Source organism: Adiantum capillus-veneris, chromosome 30 (assembly GCF_014529385.1).
Source record: "Adiantum capillus-veneris isolate H3 chromosome 30, ASM1452938v2, whole genome shotgun sequence".
Taxonomy (NCBI): Eukaryota; Viridiplantae; Streptophyta; class Polypodiopsida; order Polypodiales; family Pteridaceae; genus Adiantum; species Adiantum capillus-veneris.
Genome location: NC_140960.1, coordinates 67,188,731 through 67,204,761, shown reverse-complemented (window position 1 = coordinate 67,204,761; position 16,031 = coordinate 67,188,731). Strand labels below are relative to the sequence as shown.

General features: G+C 43.0%; 1 protein-coding gene across 1 annotated transcript; it reads right to left on the bottom strand.

Annotated features, from left to right (window-relative positions):
• Positions 1-12,199: 12,199 nt before the first annotated feature.
• LOC147418131 (uncharacterized) lies at positions 12,200-15,733 on the bottom strand. Its single transcript, XM_086506882.1, has one exon. It carries the CDS (start codon positions 14,529-14,531, stop codon positions 12,846-12,848), a length of 1,686 nt encoding a protein of 561 aa, XP_086363008.1. The 5' UTR covers positions 14,532-15,733; the 3' UTR covers positions 12,200-12,845.
• Between the last annotated feature and the right edge of the window lie 298 nt (positions 15,734-16,031).

The window sequence follows — 16,031 nt, the reverse complement described above, 5'->3', positions numbered from 1 at the left end:
TCTGGGTTTATGGATTGCCTGGGTTGATATGTGTAACGGGTTTACTTTATCAATTATCAAAATGCTGTTTGTATGAACTTGCATCACATACTCATCAGCTTTAGCATGCAATGTGTTGGCTTTCCCTTCTCTCTCTTGGCTTAAGCTATGAAATTAAGTTGCTTCATAGTTTGAATAGTGTGCCTTGGGTAGACATCCATGGTATGTGTGAAAACTTGTGAAGTGCGTAGATTTTGTGGTTGTATTTGCAAGCTGTCATTCAAGTTGTATTTGCAAGTTGTGTTGTTTGGTATCATGGCAAATTTCACCATATGGTTTGAAAGCTTCTCTCTCTCTCTCTCTCTCTCTCTCTCTCTCTCACACACACACACACACACACACACACACACACACACACACACACACACACACACACACACACACACACACGAAAACTCATCCAATGTTTTATGAGGCCTCATCGTGTTTTATGTTTTGGTGCGTTAGTCATGCATTTGGTTTTCCTTGGACAAGTTTCAAAAAAAACATTGACATTGCCATTGTGCCTAAACTATTAGTAGTGGTAGTAGTATTAGTGCTCGTAGTGAAAATCCATGATGATGATGGTAGAAAGAGGAAAGGAAGATGCTACCAAGAGTATAAGACAATCATACTAGAATGACAAATCTCTTCTCCACTTGCATCACGTACATTTCTACAACTAAACTATGTTGATAGTCTCTCTCTCTCTCTCTCTCTGTGTGTGTGTGTGTGTGTGTGTGTGTGTGTTTGTTTGAACCTAATTAGTCTAATATTAACATAAAAAATTATTATTGCATAACTTAAATCTAACTATATAGACACTGCAATCTCTATCAAAGTTGAGAAAAACTATACACCTAATAGTTGCACAAGAAATACAATCCTAAGAGGGCATAGAGAATGAACTGCCACATAAAGAGGTAGCCCATGGTCAATTAAAATAGCTATGGAATTAAGTGTATAAAGTAGAGGTATTGAAAATTATTTTAGGGAAGGTAATGAGTCAAAATTCTCCATCACAAGACAAGAAGTAGTGCCGATAGGTTGAGCAAAACCCAAAACAGATATAAGGTTGATTGAAAGAAAAACAAAAAGCCTATCAAGTTGTACAAAGTAAGAATAGTCCACTCCTTTACCACCATAATAATAAGTTTAAAACTTGCCTTATTCAGGTGAAAAGAGATGGAGGTGATTAAGAGGTCCAAGAATAGTACAAATAACCAAACATGGAATACAGATAAACCCGGGCAAAACAACAAGACAAGAGATAGATGTTTACTGCTGCTCAGTTTCAGGTGAAAAGATATGGTAGGTGATTGAGAGGTCCAAAAATAGTACAAATAACCAAACATGGGATACAGATAAACCCGGGCAAAACAGCAAGACAAGAGGCAGATGTTTACTGCTCAGTTTCAGGTGAAAAGATATGGTAGGTGATTGAGAGGTCCAAAAATAGTACAAATAACCAAACATGGGATACATATAAACCCGGGAAAAACAGCAAGGCAAGAGGAAGATGTTTACTGCAAGGTTTTACAAAAGTACAATTCGATGAGCTGATGCCAATACTCCATGCATGGTTTCCCCATCATTGAACTTCAGATCAAACAAACGCTCATCGTCATTGTTTGGTCCGCATACCACGAATGTAACAAGGCATTCATAAGCATTAGACCCATGAAACAACAAGGCTTGTCGGCCTATCAATGCTCCTAGCTTTTCTTGAGCTCTTAGCCGTGGAGTCATAGGCAACAATGCATTGCAAGTGTGGCATGTATCGACCCCCTCGTCCACCAAGAAAGTCTTTGTGCAACAATGATGACAGTAAACCCGCCTTTGCGAAGCAAACCTAACTCGCTTACGGCCCCTTTGATGCTTATGTCGCAAGGCACCCGTTTGTCTAGCAGGCCGTGTGGGCACCGTGATTTGCATATTTACTCCTTCTGGCCTAGGTTGGCCAAGCCCCAAGTCGAGTGGCAGTTACATGTGCCTGTACTTGTGTTACACTTCCCTTCTTTGGCAAATCGATCTCCATGGGTGGTCTTTGAGCAAAGAGGCCAACATATGCTGCTCGCACTTGCCCCACCAATGACAAGATCTTTGAGTCACTATATGATGGAATGCCCTCTTCAATGTTGTGCAAGAGTGCTTTTAGCTCGTCAATGCATTTAGTCAAAACTTGTGTTGGAGGAGGCTCTACATCGATGGTAGTATCCTCAAACTGTTCAGGATCGTGCTCCATGACTAGCTCTCAGGCTGTGTCAATGATGGGTAGAATATGGCTAATATGAGAAAAGAGGTCCCTTAAGATGAGTCGCATTCCATACAGATGCTTGCAGTTGCTAAACCAATCTGGGCAGTCACAATATGCCGACTGTATACTAACTTGATACCATGTCCCTGTGGATGACATGCTCAAGACCTTAAATAAGAGTGCAAATTCATCAATAACTTGAATCGTCGATGGGTCATTTGCATATCTCCTTAAGATTTCTTCACCTCGTGCAAGTCTTGTGGTCTGCAGCCGATCATTTCCATAAATGTTGTGCTTTCCAGAGTCAACTACACAAAATATACAGTGATCAGCTTCAGAAGCAATCTAGACACAGATAAACCCAAGCAACCATATAAACCTATACCATACTATAAACCAAGGCACAAATGCAAGTCTTCATGCAAACGAATAATCCTACTAGGCAGTCATAGAAAAACCCATTGCCTTTGCTTTGATTAATATGAAAAGAAAATATTATACCAATCTCTTGCTTTTGACAAAAGAACTCGATGGCAGTGCCACCCATTCGTGTCCCGGTGTTGGAGTCACCCACCAGGGCATGCAATAAATCCAAGGCTGATCGATTGATCCTTGCATCTAGAAGCGTGTATTTCACATATTGTCATAGTTGCTCGACCAAATTGGTAGTGTCCACATGCCCATGTGGAAATAAATGACCATATTTTGGCCACATTCGTCGCCAGATGCATGTCTTCGCAGCCCAACCATTGCAGATATACCTTACAATATTAGGGTGGCCTTCACATTCTATCAACAACTAGGCATACCGAGCCTCGAAGTTGTCCTCTGTACCACATTGCATTAGATTTTCCATTGATGCATATAGGGTTTCACGCATCTCCTTAGGAGCCTGCAAAAAAAGTGGGCAGGCATATCAAGAAACATATACGAGATAATCTATAGTTCACCCATATCAGCCCAAGTCCACACAGATAAGCTCTCACACACAGAAAAACCAAGGCACTGACAAATAAACCTAGACACTGACAGATAAACCCAGGCACCATCAAATAAATCCAGGCATTGACAAATAAACCCAGGCACAAACAAATAAATCCAAGCATAGACAGATAAACCCAGGCACTGACAAATAAACCTAGGCACTAACAGATAAACCCAATCACTAACAGATAAACCTCTAACACGCAGATAAACCCACGTTGTCGGGGGAGCTGCACGACAACGTACACATATACAAAACCATATTACAAACCTGTGGAAGCAAGTGCTCCACCCATGCTTTCTTGGTATGGAACCAACATAGCAAGACAGTACCATTAGGAAGAGGATGAGGTCTAGGAGGGCCTCTTTATTTGCCATGAGATTATGGAGGTGATTAACATTTTGACAAATAGATGCACGCCATGTGTGCAAGAATGGTGGGTGTGTAAGAGAGGTGTAAGATTGGTCAAAGGATTCATTTTTCCCCCCAAAAAGGGGGAAGGACAACTTTATGATTTTTGGCCTTCGATAACTCCTACATATGGTCTCCGATTTGAGCGGAGATTACAGATTTGTAATCTACACGTCCAGCTCTTACCATAGATATGTTACATGATATGGTTTTTTCCGCTAGATTTTAAATTTCATTTCAGGGGGAAATTTGAATTCAAATAAACTAGCCGTTTTGCCTATTTGACATCAAAAACCGGTCTTTGACTGCTTTCTTAATATGAGAGGTCTGACTCCCTTAAACTGCCAAATAAAGAGGCCCTCCTAGACCCCATTCTCTTTCTAATGATGCAACTTGTTGAGTTGTCCCATCTTTGTCCACCTCCCAACAAGATTGATCAGCATGAACAACTTTATTGATGGCCAATAATGAAGTCATACACTTGTCACTCACCAATGCTCGAGGGCGAATGTTGTTCATTCTGTGGAACACAAGCCTTAGTGTCACTTGCAAAGAAATGCTTTCTTGAGATGTTCCTACATCATGTGTGCACAACATAAACCACAAGGGTAAAGCAATTCCATTTTGATTTGGCAATACGGCTGCATAGAGTGGCATCCCAAAAACATTTGTTTTGAATGTGGAGTCTATTGCCCAAGCATTGTTTGTTGAGAAACACAAGCACATGCCGAGCATCCAATCATCTTGAATAATGAGTATGAATGGCCTTTCCATCTCATCGAAGGCATCCGGGTTGACAATAGAGAACTTTGTTTTGCTCTTTTAATTTTAGAGCCTCCTGGTACATTGAAGACCAGTCATCGCTTCCTAGCCTCCCTAAACAAAAGCAGTCAATTAAACTCAAGTCTTAAATGAATCTGACAGATAAACCCAGGAAAAATAATAAATAAACCCAGGCACTATCCCAAAATAAACCCAGGCACCATGACAGATAAGCCCATACAAACCTATGATTATCCCATCAACGAGACATTCAGGGCTTTATTTACCTTTGGATCGGAGCTGATATGCCATCATTTGAATTTCCTTTGGTATCATGAAGAATCTATGTGACACTTGCTCTATCGGCAATGCCATATTGAAGTGAAATAGCTCCTTGGAGACACTCATCTTTGTGACATGGTGACATGTTCCAACATCAAACAAATCTTCCATGCATCGTTTCCTCACAGTAGGATGCACCGGCAAGTGATAAAGATCCTCACGTGATCCCGACACATGACCTTTGTGCCCAACATGAACCCTTATCCTTACACTTTCCTTTATATCATATGTCATAAAATCTAATATCTAACCAACCCAAATGATTTTCTCATATTAAATTGATCACTTAATGTGGGAGAATAAATGGGAACAAGTGTTAAGATATAGATATGTGCTTATAGATCTATCTCAACACGGGGCCAATAGTAAAGGAGCCCAAATGGGAGATGGTCTATTAAGAGCAAGGCTAACCAATGGAGCATAAGACCTTAGGGTTAGCTTCATTGAAGACCTCCAATAATGTGTGTAGAAGTCCTTTGACCATAGGTAAGCTAGGGCTGAGCTTGAGGTGGGAACCCGGCCCAAGCTCGAGGTGCTTGTCGTGCTTGAGGTGCTTGTCCTGCTTGAGGTGCTTGTCATACTTGAGGTGCTTGTCCTGCTTGAGGTGCTTGTCATACTTGAGGTGCTTGATTAAGATGTTTGAGGTGCTTGACTGGCTCCATGCTTGAGGTGCTTGACTTGGTGCATGATTAAGGTGCTTGAGGTGCCTTGAGAAGCTTGACTGAGATGCTTGTGGGAACACCCCCTACTTCAAGTGCTTAGTCATGCTTGATGACTAAGGGGCTTGCTCATCCAGAGTCAAAAATATCCCTACAAGGAGGGGGGCGAGCCTACAAGGGGGGGGGGGGGGGATGAGAGAGAACACACACACACACACACACACACACACACACACACACACACACACACACACACACACACACACACACAAGGGAAGCCCCAGCTTGAAGAGGCAGCAAGGACACTTGTCAAGTTCCTCCTCATGTTGCCCTCATGGTGTGCCTGAAGCCTATTGGTTGGCCACCCAAGGGGTCCAATGATAATTTAGGATATTTAATTAATTGATTTTGCATTTATCAAGTCCTCTCTCTCAAAGGGGAAAGGGGGACACTTGTCCCAAGGCTACCCATGTTGCTTGTAATGGCTCCTGCTTGTGATTGGCTAGGCCTGGAGGGGTCCAATGAGCTTCAAGCATGAGCTACAAGGGGGGGTCGACCCAAGCAAGCTAGGGGGGTGCTTAGGGGGTATACTCACCCACACACACTCACAAACACTCTCATTGTGTACTATGCAAAGTGCAAGAGCTCCCTCTCCCTCTCCAAGCAAGTAAAGGTTGAGAGCCTACACCAACACTCTTGGCTATGGAGTGCAAATCCAACCAAGAGCCATGCTTCAATGCTTAAGCTTACCATCTCCTTCTTCTTCATTACTATGCTATTATGTATGCTAGCAACAAGAGTATGATAAGTGAGGAACTAATTCTTTCTCCTACGAAATGTTTCTTCTTCCTCCTCCCTACCCTCATTCCCTGCTAGCTCTCTCCACCTTTGAAGGTGTTTGAGGTCTTGGGACTGAGGCTTGGTATAGTTAAAGCTTTCTTCAAGTTTAGGTTATGCTATGATGGTGATGCATGAAGCTTTCCATCTTCATTGCTTCACCTAGGTCACAAGGAACACAAAGAATGTATTGTAACAAGTCTCTCTTTATGGGAGAAATCATAATACAAATGCCTATTGGAGGGGGGACCGGCTCCACATAAATCCGGTCCTCAACTATTGTCATGTTCTCTAAATTCTCTCTCTTGCAAAAGTATTGTCCATACCAAGTTAACTAATTGCTATGATTATGTTGCTATCTTCAATTATGTCTACCCGCTATGCTCACAAAATCATTTCTTGAAAGAACTCTCATTAAATTCCGCTACTCTCAAATTGAATAGGCAAATTCCATTACATCATAGACGCGTTGAATGACGATAGTAAACGGGCATCCACACTTCTTTGACGTGCACAGTCTTCGATGACCGTGGCCCTTTCTTCGTGCCTCCCCATTGCGATGACACACAAGTTGAATGAAGCCCCTCGACGACGACGACCACCTTCATCCTTGCTGGGACTCTTTTGTCTGTCTTGTAAACCCGGGCAATTTTCTGTGGAAGTGGTGTCATGGCTCTCCAATTCCCCCAACCCGGGCAACGATGCACAAACACACAAGTCCAAAAACTCCTTCACATAAGCAAGTGGGATTCCATGCTGTCTAATACTTGTGCACCATGTACATGCAATGGATGCCATCGTTGCCCGCAAGCATAAATGGTCGTTTGAGTGGCATGCGGAAACAATGCTTTCCCAATCTTCTATACATGCAATCAACTTTCCATTCCCAATAACAAGACGTGAAGATCCACCTTGGTCAACCATTACGTGGAGTGAATCCCTCATTCTTGCCCATTTTTTCAAGTCTAGCACACCTCGCTTGTCATGGGCTTTGAGAGCACTTATGGCAATCGTTTGGCCACTTTCGATAGAAGCTATCATAAGCCCGTATGTTTTTCTATCAAAAGCAAAGTACCTAGTTGATGCAAAAGCAAATGCATCCAAACACCCACTTTGATGCTCTTCAAAGAACTCTTCCACCTCATCCATATCACTTGAGTTTCCATCCGAAGCGCCAACCGCCCCCCCCCCCCCCCCCCCCCCCCTCGGACTCGTTCCAAGCACCATCAAGCTCCCCGAAGCTCTCATTGCCTTGTAGCTGCAAGAGCAACCCATTCAGATCCCACCCCCAAGGCCCCCCAACCGCTGCCCCTCCACTGGCGAAGGCGTGCATCTTCGTCAACACAAAACACCCGCCTGCGCCCCCTGTTCAGAAGCCCGGGGTTACCCCTACACCTGCTCTCTTGCATGACCTTCCCCAATTCAAATATGAAACTGGCCTGCCACCCCACCACCCCACCTTGCATGAAGCAATCCCTTTCGGCGCCCTAACTGACAATCATTGTCCGCGCACGGAAAGCCGCCCCGGCCATCCACCTGCCCCTTTATCCACGTGGCACCTCGTCGCCTGAGGCCACGTCACCCGCCCGGCGCCACGTCGTCCCGCCATTCGTTGCCCGGGTTTACCTCCTACCCCGAGTCCGGCCCCACTAGGCGGACGATCCAGATCGTCTCGCCGATCGGGCCCCAGTTCTGCGCCGTCGATCCCATGAACGAGCTTCTTAAATGTGCATGTGTATATAGTCCTGAGGGGGTTCCATTGCAAGCAAACAAAGTAGAGCATCATTTTTTATGTCGATAATTGTACTTATGACTTAAAAAAGATGTAAAATCATATAGAATCATGATGTAAGCTAAGTGTCTAGACACAAAAGATATTTTAGCATTTTTAGATGAAGGTCTAGTTGAGAAAATAGTCAATGGAGCCATTGCAAAGTACAAACTGACTCGATTTCCAATAAAAATAAAATCCATACCCAAAACTTCATCTTGTCAATTGCTTACACTTGGTGGCATTATGTGATTGGTTGCTTTGGATCAAATTATGGATGTTTATGCTGCTGAGAATCCCTTTCAGGACATTGATGTGTTGATAAATAGTGAACACTTGGCCACTTTGAAGATAAGCTCCATGTGTACATTGCAACCATTAGGAAATTTTAGAGGTCATTTGGAGAGCCTTTTAGAAGAGAGAGAAAAAAGAGCTCTTTCAATGAGGGAACAACCAACGATACGTAGAAAACTAGACTGATATTAACAAACATATGAAAATAGTACCTACCTACTCATTTAATAATCCTAGCAATTGTTGGAAACAGTCACCTTTTCATTCAATGCAAGTATCTTATGACATAGTCGCTGCTCAATTTTTTGGAGAATGGCGTGCAGAGGCTATTCCAATTTCTTTTGGTTTGGAATGGCCTCTATGTGACATTGTCCAAAATCCACTTTTTAGTGTTTTTTTGGGTTTTTCTCCCTCTTCACGTGTCAAAACGAGGCATGTAGATATTCATTTTTTATGTTTTTGGGCGCTCTGAACACACTAGAGGTATCAAAAGCTTCAAATTTTGCCACTAAATGACGGTTTTATGTTTTTTTCCATTTCAACGGTGACAAAAGCAATTTTAAATGAGTGACGCGTACGCCATGAAAAAGACACTTGCATTGAATAAAAAGGTGAGTGTTTTTAAAGATCGGTGGAAAGTTTGGTTCACTTTTTAGAGTGTCTAGTTGTCCTTTTGGACATACTCAATAAGTGTGAGTGTATTTTAAGAAAAAATTCTAGAGAGAGAAATATAATTTCTTACAAGGCCTCCATATGACCTCCCAGGATAGCTCTTTTTTCTCTCTTCTAAAAGGCCCTCTAAATAATCTCTGAAATTATTTCTTAATGGAACATGCCAGAAAGTGATGCGTAATTGGTAAGAAATTGGTATTCAGATACCACATTGCAAAGCGTAGCTTGCCAATGGTCTTTTCTTACATGAGGTGAAAGCAAACGATGGAAGTAAAAGAGACACTTGACTTTGATGTTGCTACTTAAAACATTGTAAATCTTCAAATATGTTTACATGATGATGCAGTGTACGATAACTGTCAATAACGACTGACACCTCGACCATCTTTGCAAGCATCTCACAATGATATATAGATTGCCCAAGCAATATATCTCTGTTGTCAATGACAAAGTTGTTCAGTTCAAAAAAGAAAAGGTTTCTTTGTGAGGACATCGCATTCTCGTGATGTATTAATGTAAAAGTTTGTAATTGACACTGGTTTTTTTGTATCTCATCTCTGCACATATTTGTTCATTTCAAGTTTTTGTGAAGTATTTTGGTTTTCAATAAGTTATGAGAGAAAATGTTGAACTTCTTTGATTGCGATTGTCATAAGTTGAGATGGTCTTTTTTGTTATTTTGTCGTTAAAATTTGTTTTATTTTTAAGTTTTTAGTTAGTTTTTGGATTTTCCATGAAGTTTTTAAACTGATTTTTAGTATATAAGTCACTTTGTAAGTTTCTATAATCTATTTCTCACTTTCACCAAACTCTAGCTTTAAGCTCTCTTTATATACGATCTAAACTAGACTTTCCACCGCTGGGAGAGAGATTTTACATTGTTTCCAAAAGCTTGCAAAAACAGAGCTATATAGTAACTATAAGAAAACATAGATTTGACATGTTTTCTTGCAATAAAAATCTGCAAAATGAAAGGGGCTGCAAGTAGAGGCGAGATCCTGCATAGATGATAGCAAAATCCCTTGAATTTGAGAGCTGATGTAAAAACACAAAAAGTTAACAAGTAATTGCGATGAAATTTATCATGGACTCTCTTGAGGTGCATTATAGGCCTCCAAGCTATCCTGAGCCTTCTTCCTCATCTCATATGTATGCATTGATTTGCATCTGTGATGATGATCTTGCACTAATTACATTGGTTGTAAAAGGGATAGACACTACCTCTTACATTTGGGTTGACCTCCCTTCACTCATATTGGGCATCACAAATGGGTAGAGAGGACATTTAAAATTCTAGGGCTATCTCATGAGAAGAACTTGTAGAGTATTGTCAATCCATGGACATAGGGGAGACCATCCAAACTAAGGTTGCTTAAGCAAGCTAAAACTTTGAATCATACTCATTGCTAGAATGAAAACTTTGTCCATCACTTGAATGATGCCTTTTGATGTTTGACAAAAGATGGAGAGGCTCTTGACTCCCTCTAGAACTACAACTCTCATGGTGCACCCTTTGCTAGAATGAAAACTTTGTCCATCACTTGAATGATGCCTTTTGATGTTTGACAAAAGATGGAGAGGCTCTTGACTCCCTCTAGAACTACAACTCTCATGGTGCACCCTTTGAGAGACACAATCAAGTATACTCTCGTGCCTCAAATTTTGATTTCTAATCTTTGGATACCTTAGAGCCAAAGGCGGCCCCTATATTCTACTATAGGCTTGCTTCAACATCATCTCCTATAAGTCTCATAACCCACTCCTTAATCCTCCCACAATTTTAAGAATCCTTTCTTTGCCACTAAACCTTAAAGTCTTGTCAACTCTACTCATTGGTAAATCCCCTACATCCAACCCTCACCAAGAAGTCCTTTTGTTGGCATTGCCTTTTGAGAGAAAGGTAGTGTTGATACAAAGGTTTTGTGAGCCCGTGTAAAAAGGGCATGCTTGTCTCAAACTGTGCATGTGGATGGAAAGCAATAATAAGAGCTCTCTCTCTCTCACCCAAGTGTGGTAGATTGGTTATGCCATTTCCCTCTTGAATAACAAGTCTTGAGTTCAACTCTCCTGGTCACAGAGCATGAGAAGAGAGAGGGAGAAAAGGATAACAGAGAAAGGCAGAGTTAACATAACTCCACCAATTTTGGCAAAGTTGCAAACCTTAGGCTTCGCTTGCAGCCACAAGCACAAGAAGATTTAGAAATTTTCTCATGTAGGAAAAGGGAGCCTTTTTCGGTGTTTTTCATACAATGCATAACATCATGCGCTTCTGCTCGGGAGGCACTGCATACCTAGATAGGTACAATTGGGGACAGAGGACCACCGGCCCCCCCACCGGGCCGACGATCCCCTGCCCCCAATCACACCTAGCTAGGTATGCCGTGCCTCCCTCACAGAAGCGCATGATGTTGAGGTAAGTCATAATGTGGGAATTATTGTGAGAATCTATCCAAAACTTCTTGTGAAGACACACAGCCATGACATTGGCCAAATGCTGCCACAGCTCCCGTGCGAAATGCACCTTACCCCACTAGACACCACCAACGTGCTCATGCAGAACATGTTTTGTATTTAGAGCCAACACCTCCCATTTTCTATTCCTTGCTTTGGTCAATCACTCATAGTTACCAAAGCTCCCTATAAAGATTTTTTTCTAACTTTAGAGAAAAAGATCACACTTAACACTCGGGGTTAAGATCAAAATTTGCGACATTTGCCAATGTTTACAATAAAACTTCTAAAATTTTTACTTCTTGTCTTCAAGGCAAGCTTGCAATCTAGCTAAGATTTTGCAACTTTAGCTAGATAAAAATACACTAAAACCCGGTGTTTTTATGAACATCGAATACTAGACACCACCCTATTTCCAACAACTAGAAGAGTGATCTCATCCATGGCAAATATCTAGCTAAAACATTCGCTCAATATGAGCAAATTGATCCACTAAATGCTCGAGGGGTCCACCTTTCAAAAATACCTACAACACATGCGTCGAGAGGTATTTATAAAACACCTCTACATACACACTCCACCAAGAATTAACTGACCCCTTTTCTTTTATAAACCTTTTTTTTTTTTTGAGCTTTCAAATTTAAACATCTTGTACACATGATTCTGCAATTCTTTGAAATATACATGCTACACTTGAATATTTTGAGATGGACCCCCTGAGCTAAAATGTTGAAAGCAAAAGATCAAATAAGTATGGTGGCTCCAATAAGGACGACAAACTTCACTTAAGGCACAAGAAGGATGTGAGGATACAAAAATAGGCTTACAAATACAGAGGCTCATAGGGCATAAGGCTCCAAAACAGCCTGCTTCGCCTGCACAAATTCCAGGGATAGAATCAATGCAAATATAGGAACAAGTTGATTGGTGCAAACCTCTGCCTCCTGTTAGAATGGACATAGATGTTCCAAAGATCACATAGCACAAGGCAGCTCATCTCCACATGCTTCTCTCCATAATATTCTGTTGGACCAAGGAATAGGCATGAGAGTATGCTCAACAATCATAGACACCCACAGACATAACTCTGTGCACAAGACTCAGAATCCTTTTTGCTTGCAAAAAAGCCAGCCGCCGCAACCGTCACAACAGGTCTATGTAGGTACAACATATCAACCAAGATTCACATCCCCAAGAATCAGAATCCTGAATGAGGAGCAGCCTAATGGGGATGACACCAGCTTGAATGCTAAAAGTCAGAGCTTTTCCTATGTACATACAGAGATGGACATCGCCAAGCGCCTAAAAAAGAACAGCAAAATGCTTGGCAATGGCTATGCAACTCGCTGTAAACAGCTTGTAGAACAATCTCTCAGAGGTCTATGTTTAACCTTTGAAAAGATTCCACACTTTGCCACCCTCCAAACGCTCCAGAAGCTTTCTGGCACCATGCATTTCAACTTCAACAAGCTTAGCTAGGTGTATGCATGCACCTGCACCCTCCATTTGCTTCCTGCACTTCTTCTTCCCTGCGACGCATAGCAACGCCGCTATTGGATACTTCTTTCCGGCACTTGAGCTTACGTCAAGCAATTGAACCATTCGTGCAATGCTCCTCTCCTCCTTGCAAAACAGCCTGCGATTGCTATCCACCAATATGAGGTTGAAAATTGCTTGCGCCGCCAGATCTTGTAACATGCTCGTTTTCCCTTCAAGCATCCGGACAAGAGGTGGGATGCACCCGGCTGAGCCTAGCAATTTGCGGAGCTCGACCGAGCGCGCAAGATGGCAAACAGCTGAAGCAGCTGATTGCTGTTCTATTACTAGGCCATTTCTCAATGCGGAGACGAGGCGTGGCAGAAATCCCGCTGTCAACAGCTCTTCTACATTTGTTTCTGATGCGGCGAGGTTGCTCAAAGCCCCCATGGCGACTTCCTTTCCCTTTGGAGATGGAGTAGTGTCATAGTACATAATCAAGGATTGCACTGCACCTTCCCTTATGATTGCTTGCCGAATCATTTCATCTGAGGAAGCCAAGCTCTGCAATGCGTCACATGCATATTCTTGAGCAAGAGGTGTACCAGAATTAACAAGCCCAACAAGAACTGGTATGGCTCCTTCTTCTGCGACAGAGAATTGCACCTGCGATATGCATGCAAGATTCCTTATGGTGCCCACAGCTGCTGCTTGCGCAGCTGGAGTACCCGTTTGACATGTTTCCAGAAGAGCCGATGCTCCGCCATGCGCCAACACGGAAATTGCATTCTCCGTTGTGCAAGTGAGATTCTTGAGTGCCAGTGCTGCCTTCTCTTTTGAGCTTGAGCTTCCCGACTCCATAATTCGTACAAGAGATGCAAGAGCACCTTCTGTGACAAGGAGTTGCTCGCAACTATCGGTTTGTGAAAGGCAACATACAGCAGCTGCAGATTTCTCCCTTAGGGCATTCACTCCAGCATCTAGCAAATGCACCAGACTTGAAATCCCTGTCTCCTGGCTGGCAACAACTAGCACATTCTTATCATCCTCATCCATGAGCTGCACCAGAGCCTCCATAGCCTTGAGTTTGGACTCCGCACTTCCAATTTGTATGCGTGCAAGCAAATCCCTTATAATCCATCGCACATTTGCAACTCCGCTTGAGCTCGATCGAGGCGCGCCAGACTCTCTTATCACCCCACTTTTGACAAGAAGCTCACACTCTTGCACATGTAGACCGAGCTTCAATCCGAGTGCATCTAAGCTGCTTTGCATTTGCAGTTTACCCCCAAAAGCTTCGTCAATGCATCTCTCTGCTAGATCTCTTGTCTCCGCCAGCGTTTTGCTAATGCTCTGCAGAAGCTCATTACAAAGTGCACTATTAACAGAGCCAGAGACTTCTTCAAGTTTCAAGAATTGAGAAGGGAGCTGCTCAAGCTTTCTCCGAATTGTACCCCATCTACCGAGGAAAACCTTCACCATCGCTGCATCGGACATTGCAAGAGTAACCATTTCCTGCACTTGGTGAAGCCATTCTGATGTATTCTTGCAGACCAAAACAATGCTTCTGCCACCATTTGCTTGCAGCCCCATCATGCCTCAGGGAAAAAGGAAGAAAACAGACTGCTGCAAGATCAACCAAAAGAAAGTTTGCAACGCAAACCTATCGATTGCACGTGCAAAGGGTGAGGACTACAATGGGTGTTGCATACATATAATTTCCTGATTAACCTGCAAAGTTCCCTCTTTTCTCAAAAAAAGAGAAGAAATCCATCTTGTCTTCTCTCTGGCGAGCTCTACGCTAGCATTCAGCAACTCCTTCAGCAACAATGGCCTTCAGGTAAACCCTAATTCCAGCACAGCCACGAAATTACTTCGCAGCAAAGTCAGAACTTCAAGGAGTATGTGGGTTGCTTGACAACACGCTACTCTGCGTAACTTAGAAACAATGGCGGCCACGAAGGTCAGATAGGAGCGACAAATTCTCAAAAGTTGTGCATTGGTGTAAGATAAACACCGTTTTCAAAGGCCGCTAGAAGAAGCTGAAGCTGCTGCGGATATGGCGCTCAAAGGCAAGCGAAATCAAAGGCGAATAAGTCTCCCTGCTTGAAACCGCCGTTGGAATACACAACTCTCTCTCTCTCTCACTCTCACACACACACTCACACACACACACACACACGATCGTTCAAATGCACCCTCACAGTACAATTCTCTTGATAATAGAGCTTTCCCTCGCACCTTCTCTCTGCCTCGAAGCTCCCTTCTCCTCTCTACCCTCTCTCTTCACGGAGATTCACATTTCCCCTGTTCTGTCGCCATGGCCCAGCTATTTCTCTTTCGCTCATCAGCGCACCCACACTCTTTCAAATGGGGAAAGCCTGACGGAAGGACGAGCTCACTACTTGCATGCATGGGAGCAAAGCGATGGCGAAAAGCCTAAAGTCTCAACTCAAGGAGAGACAAGCAGGGAAGAAGACAAATGCGGGAAGTAATTGGAAGGAGGAGGAGGGAGACTCGAGACACAGAAGACGGGTGAAGAGGAAGAGGAGGAGAAAGGAAAGGTGCAAACTGCAATGTGCAGAAAAGCTTGCAGAGAGCAACGAGGATGAGCTCCAGACAGGCGGGATGGGGCCACGTCTCGCGATTTTGTTAATCGAGGGTGTGTGTGTGTGTGTGTGAGAGAGAGAGAGAGAGAGAGAGCACTGGTCAAGCAGTGCATAGAGAGAGGGAGAGGACCTCAGACAGTGTTGTGGGTTATACCTACGGGAGAGAGAATTTGTTCTCCCGGCTAGCTGGGTCTGTGTGTGTGTGTGTGTGAAAGAGAGAGAGAGATAGAGAGAGAAGCGCCTATGTGAGAGCCAGCGTGATTTTGTATGGAGGAGGTGTGTGACAAGGTGTGCGAATTTGTTGGTGTGCTGCCTTCCACCCACCTTACATTAACTAACAAATTTGCCTTTTGCTCCCCCTTATTTTAGGCCTTTGACCGGAGACCCCATTTCATTGTCTTTTCTATTTGCAAGAAAATGTCTTCCTTTTATTCATTGCATGTCTGTCAATGAATTTGTGCTAACTACATTTTGCCCTTCGTACGTC

What these genes read in the sequence shown, in the direction of transcription:
- LOC147418131 (XM_086506882.1), bottom strand. Translation starts at nt 14,531, where the DNA reads ATGATGGGGCTGCAAGCAAATGGTGGCAGAAGCATTGTTTTGGTCTGC.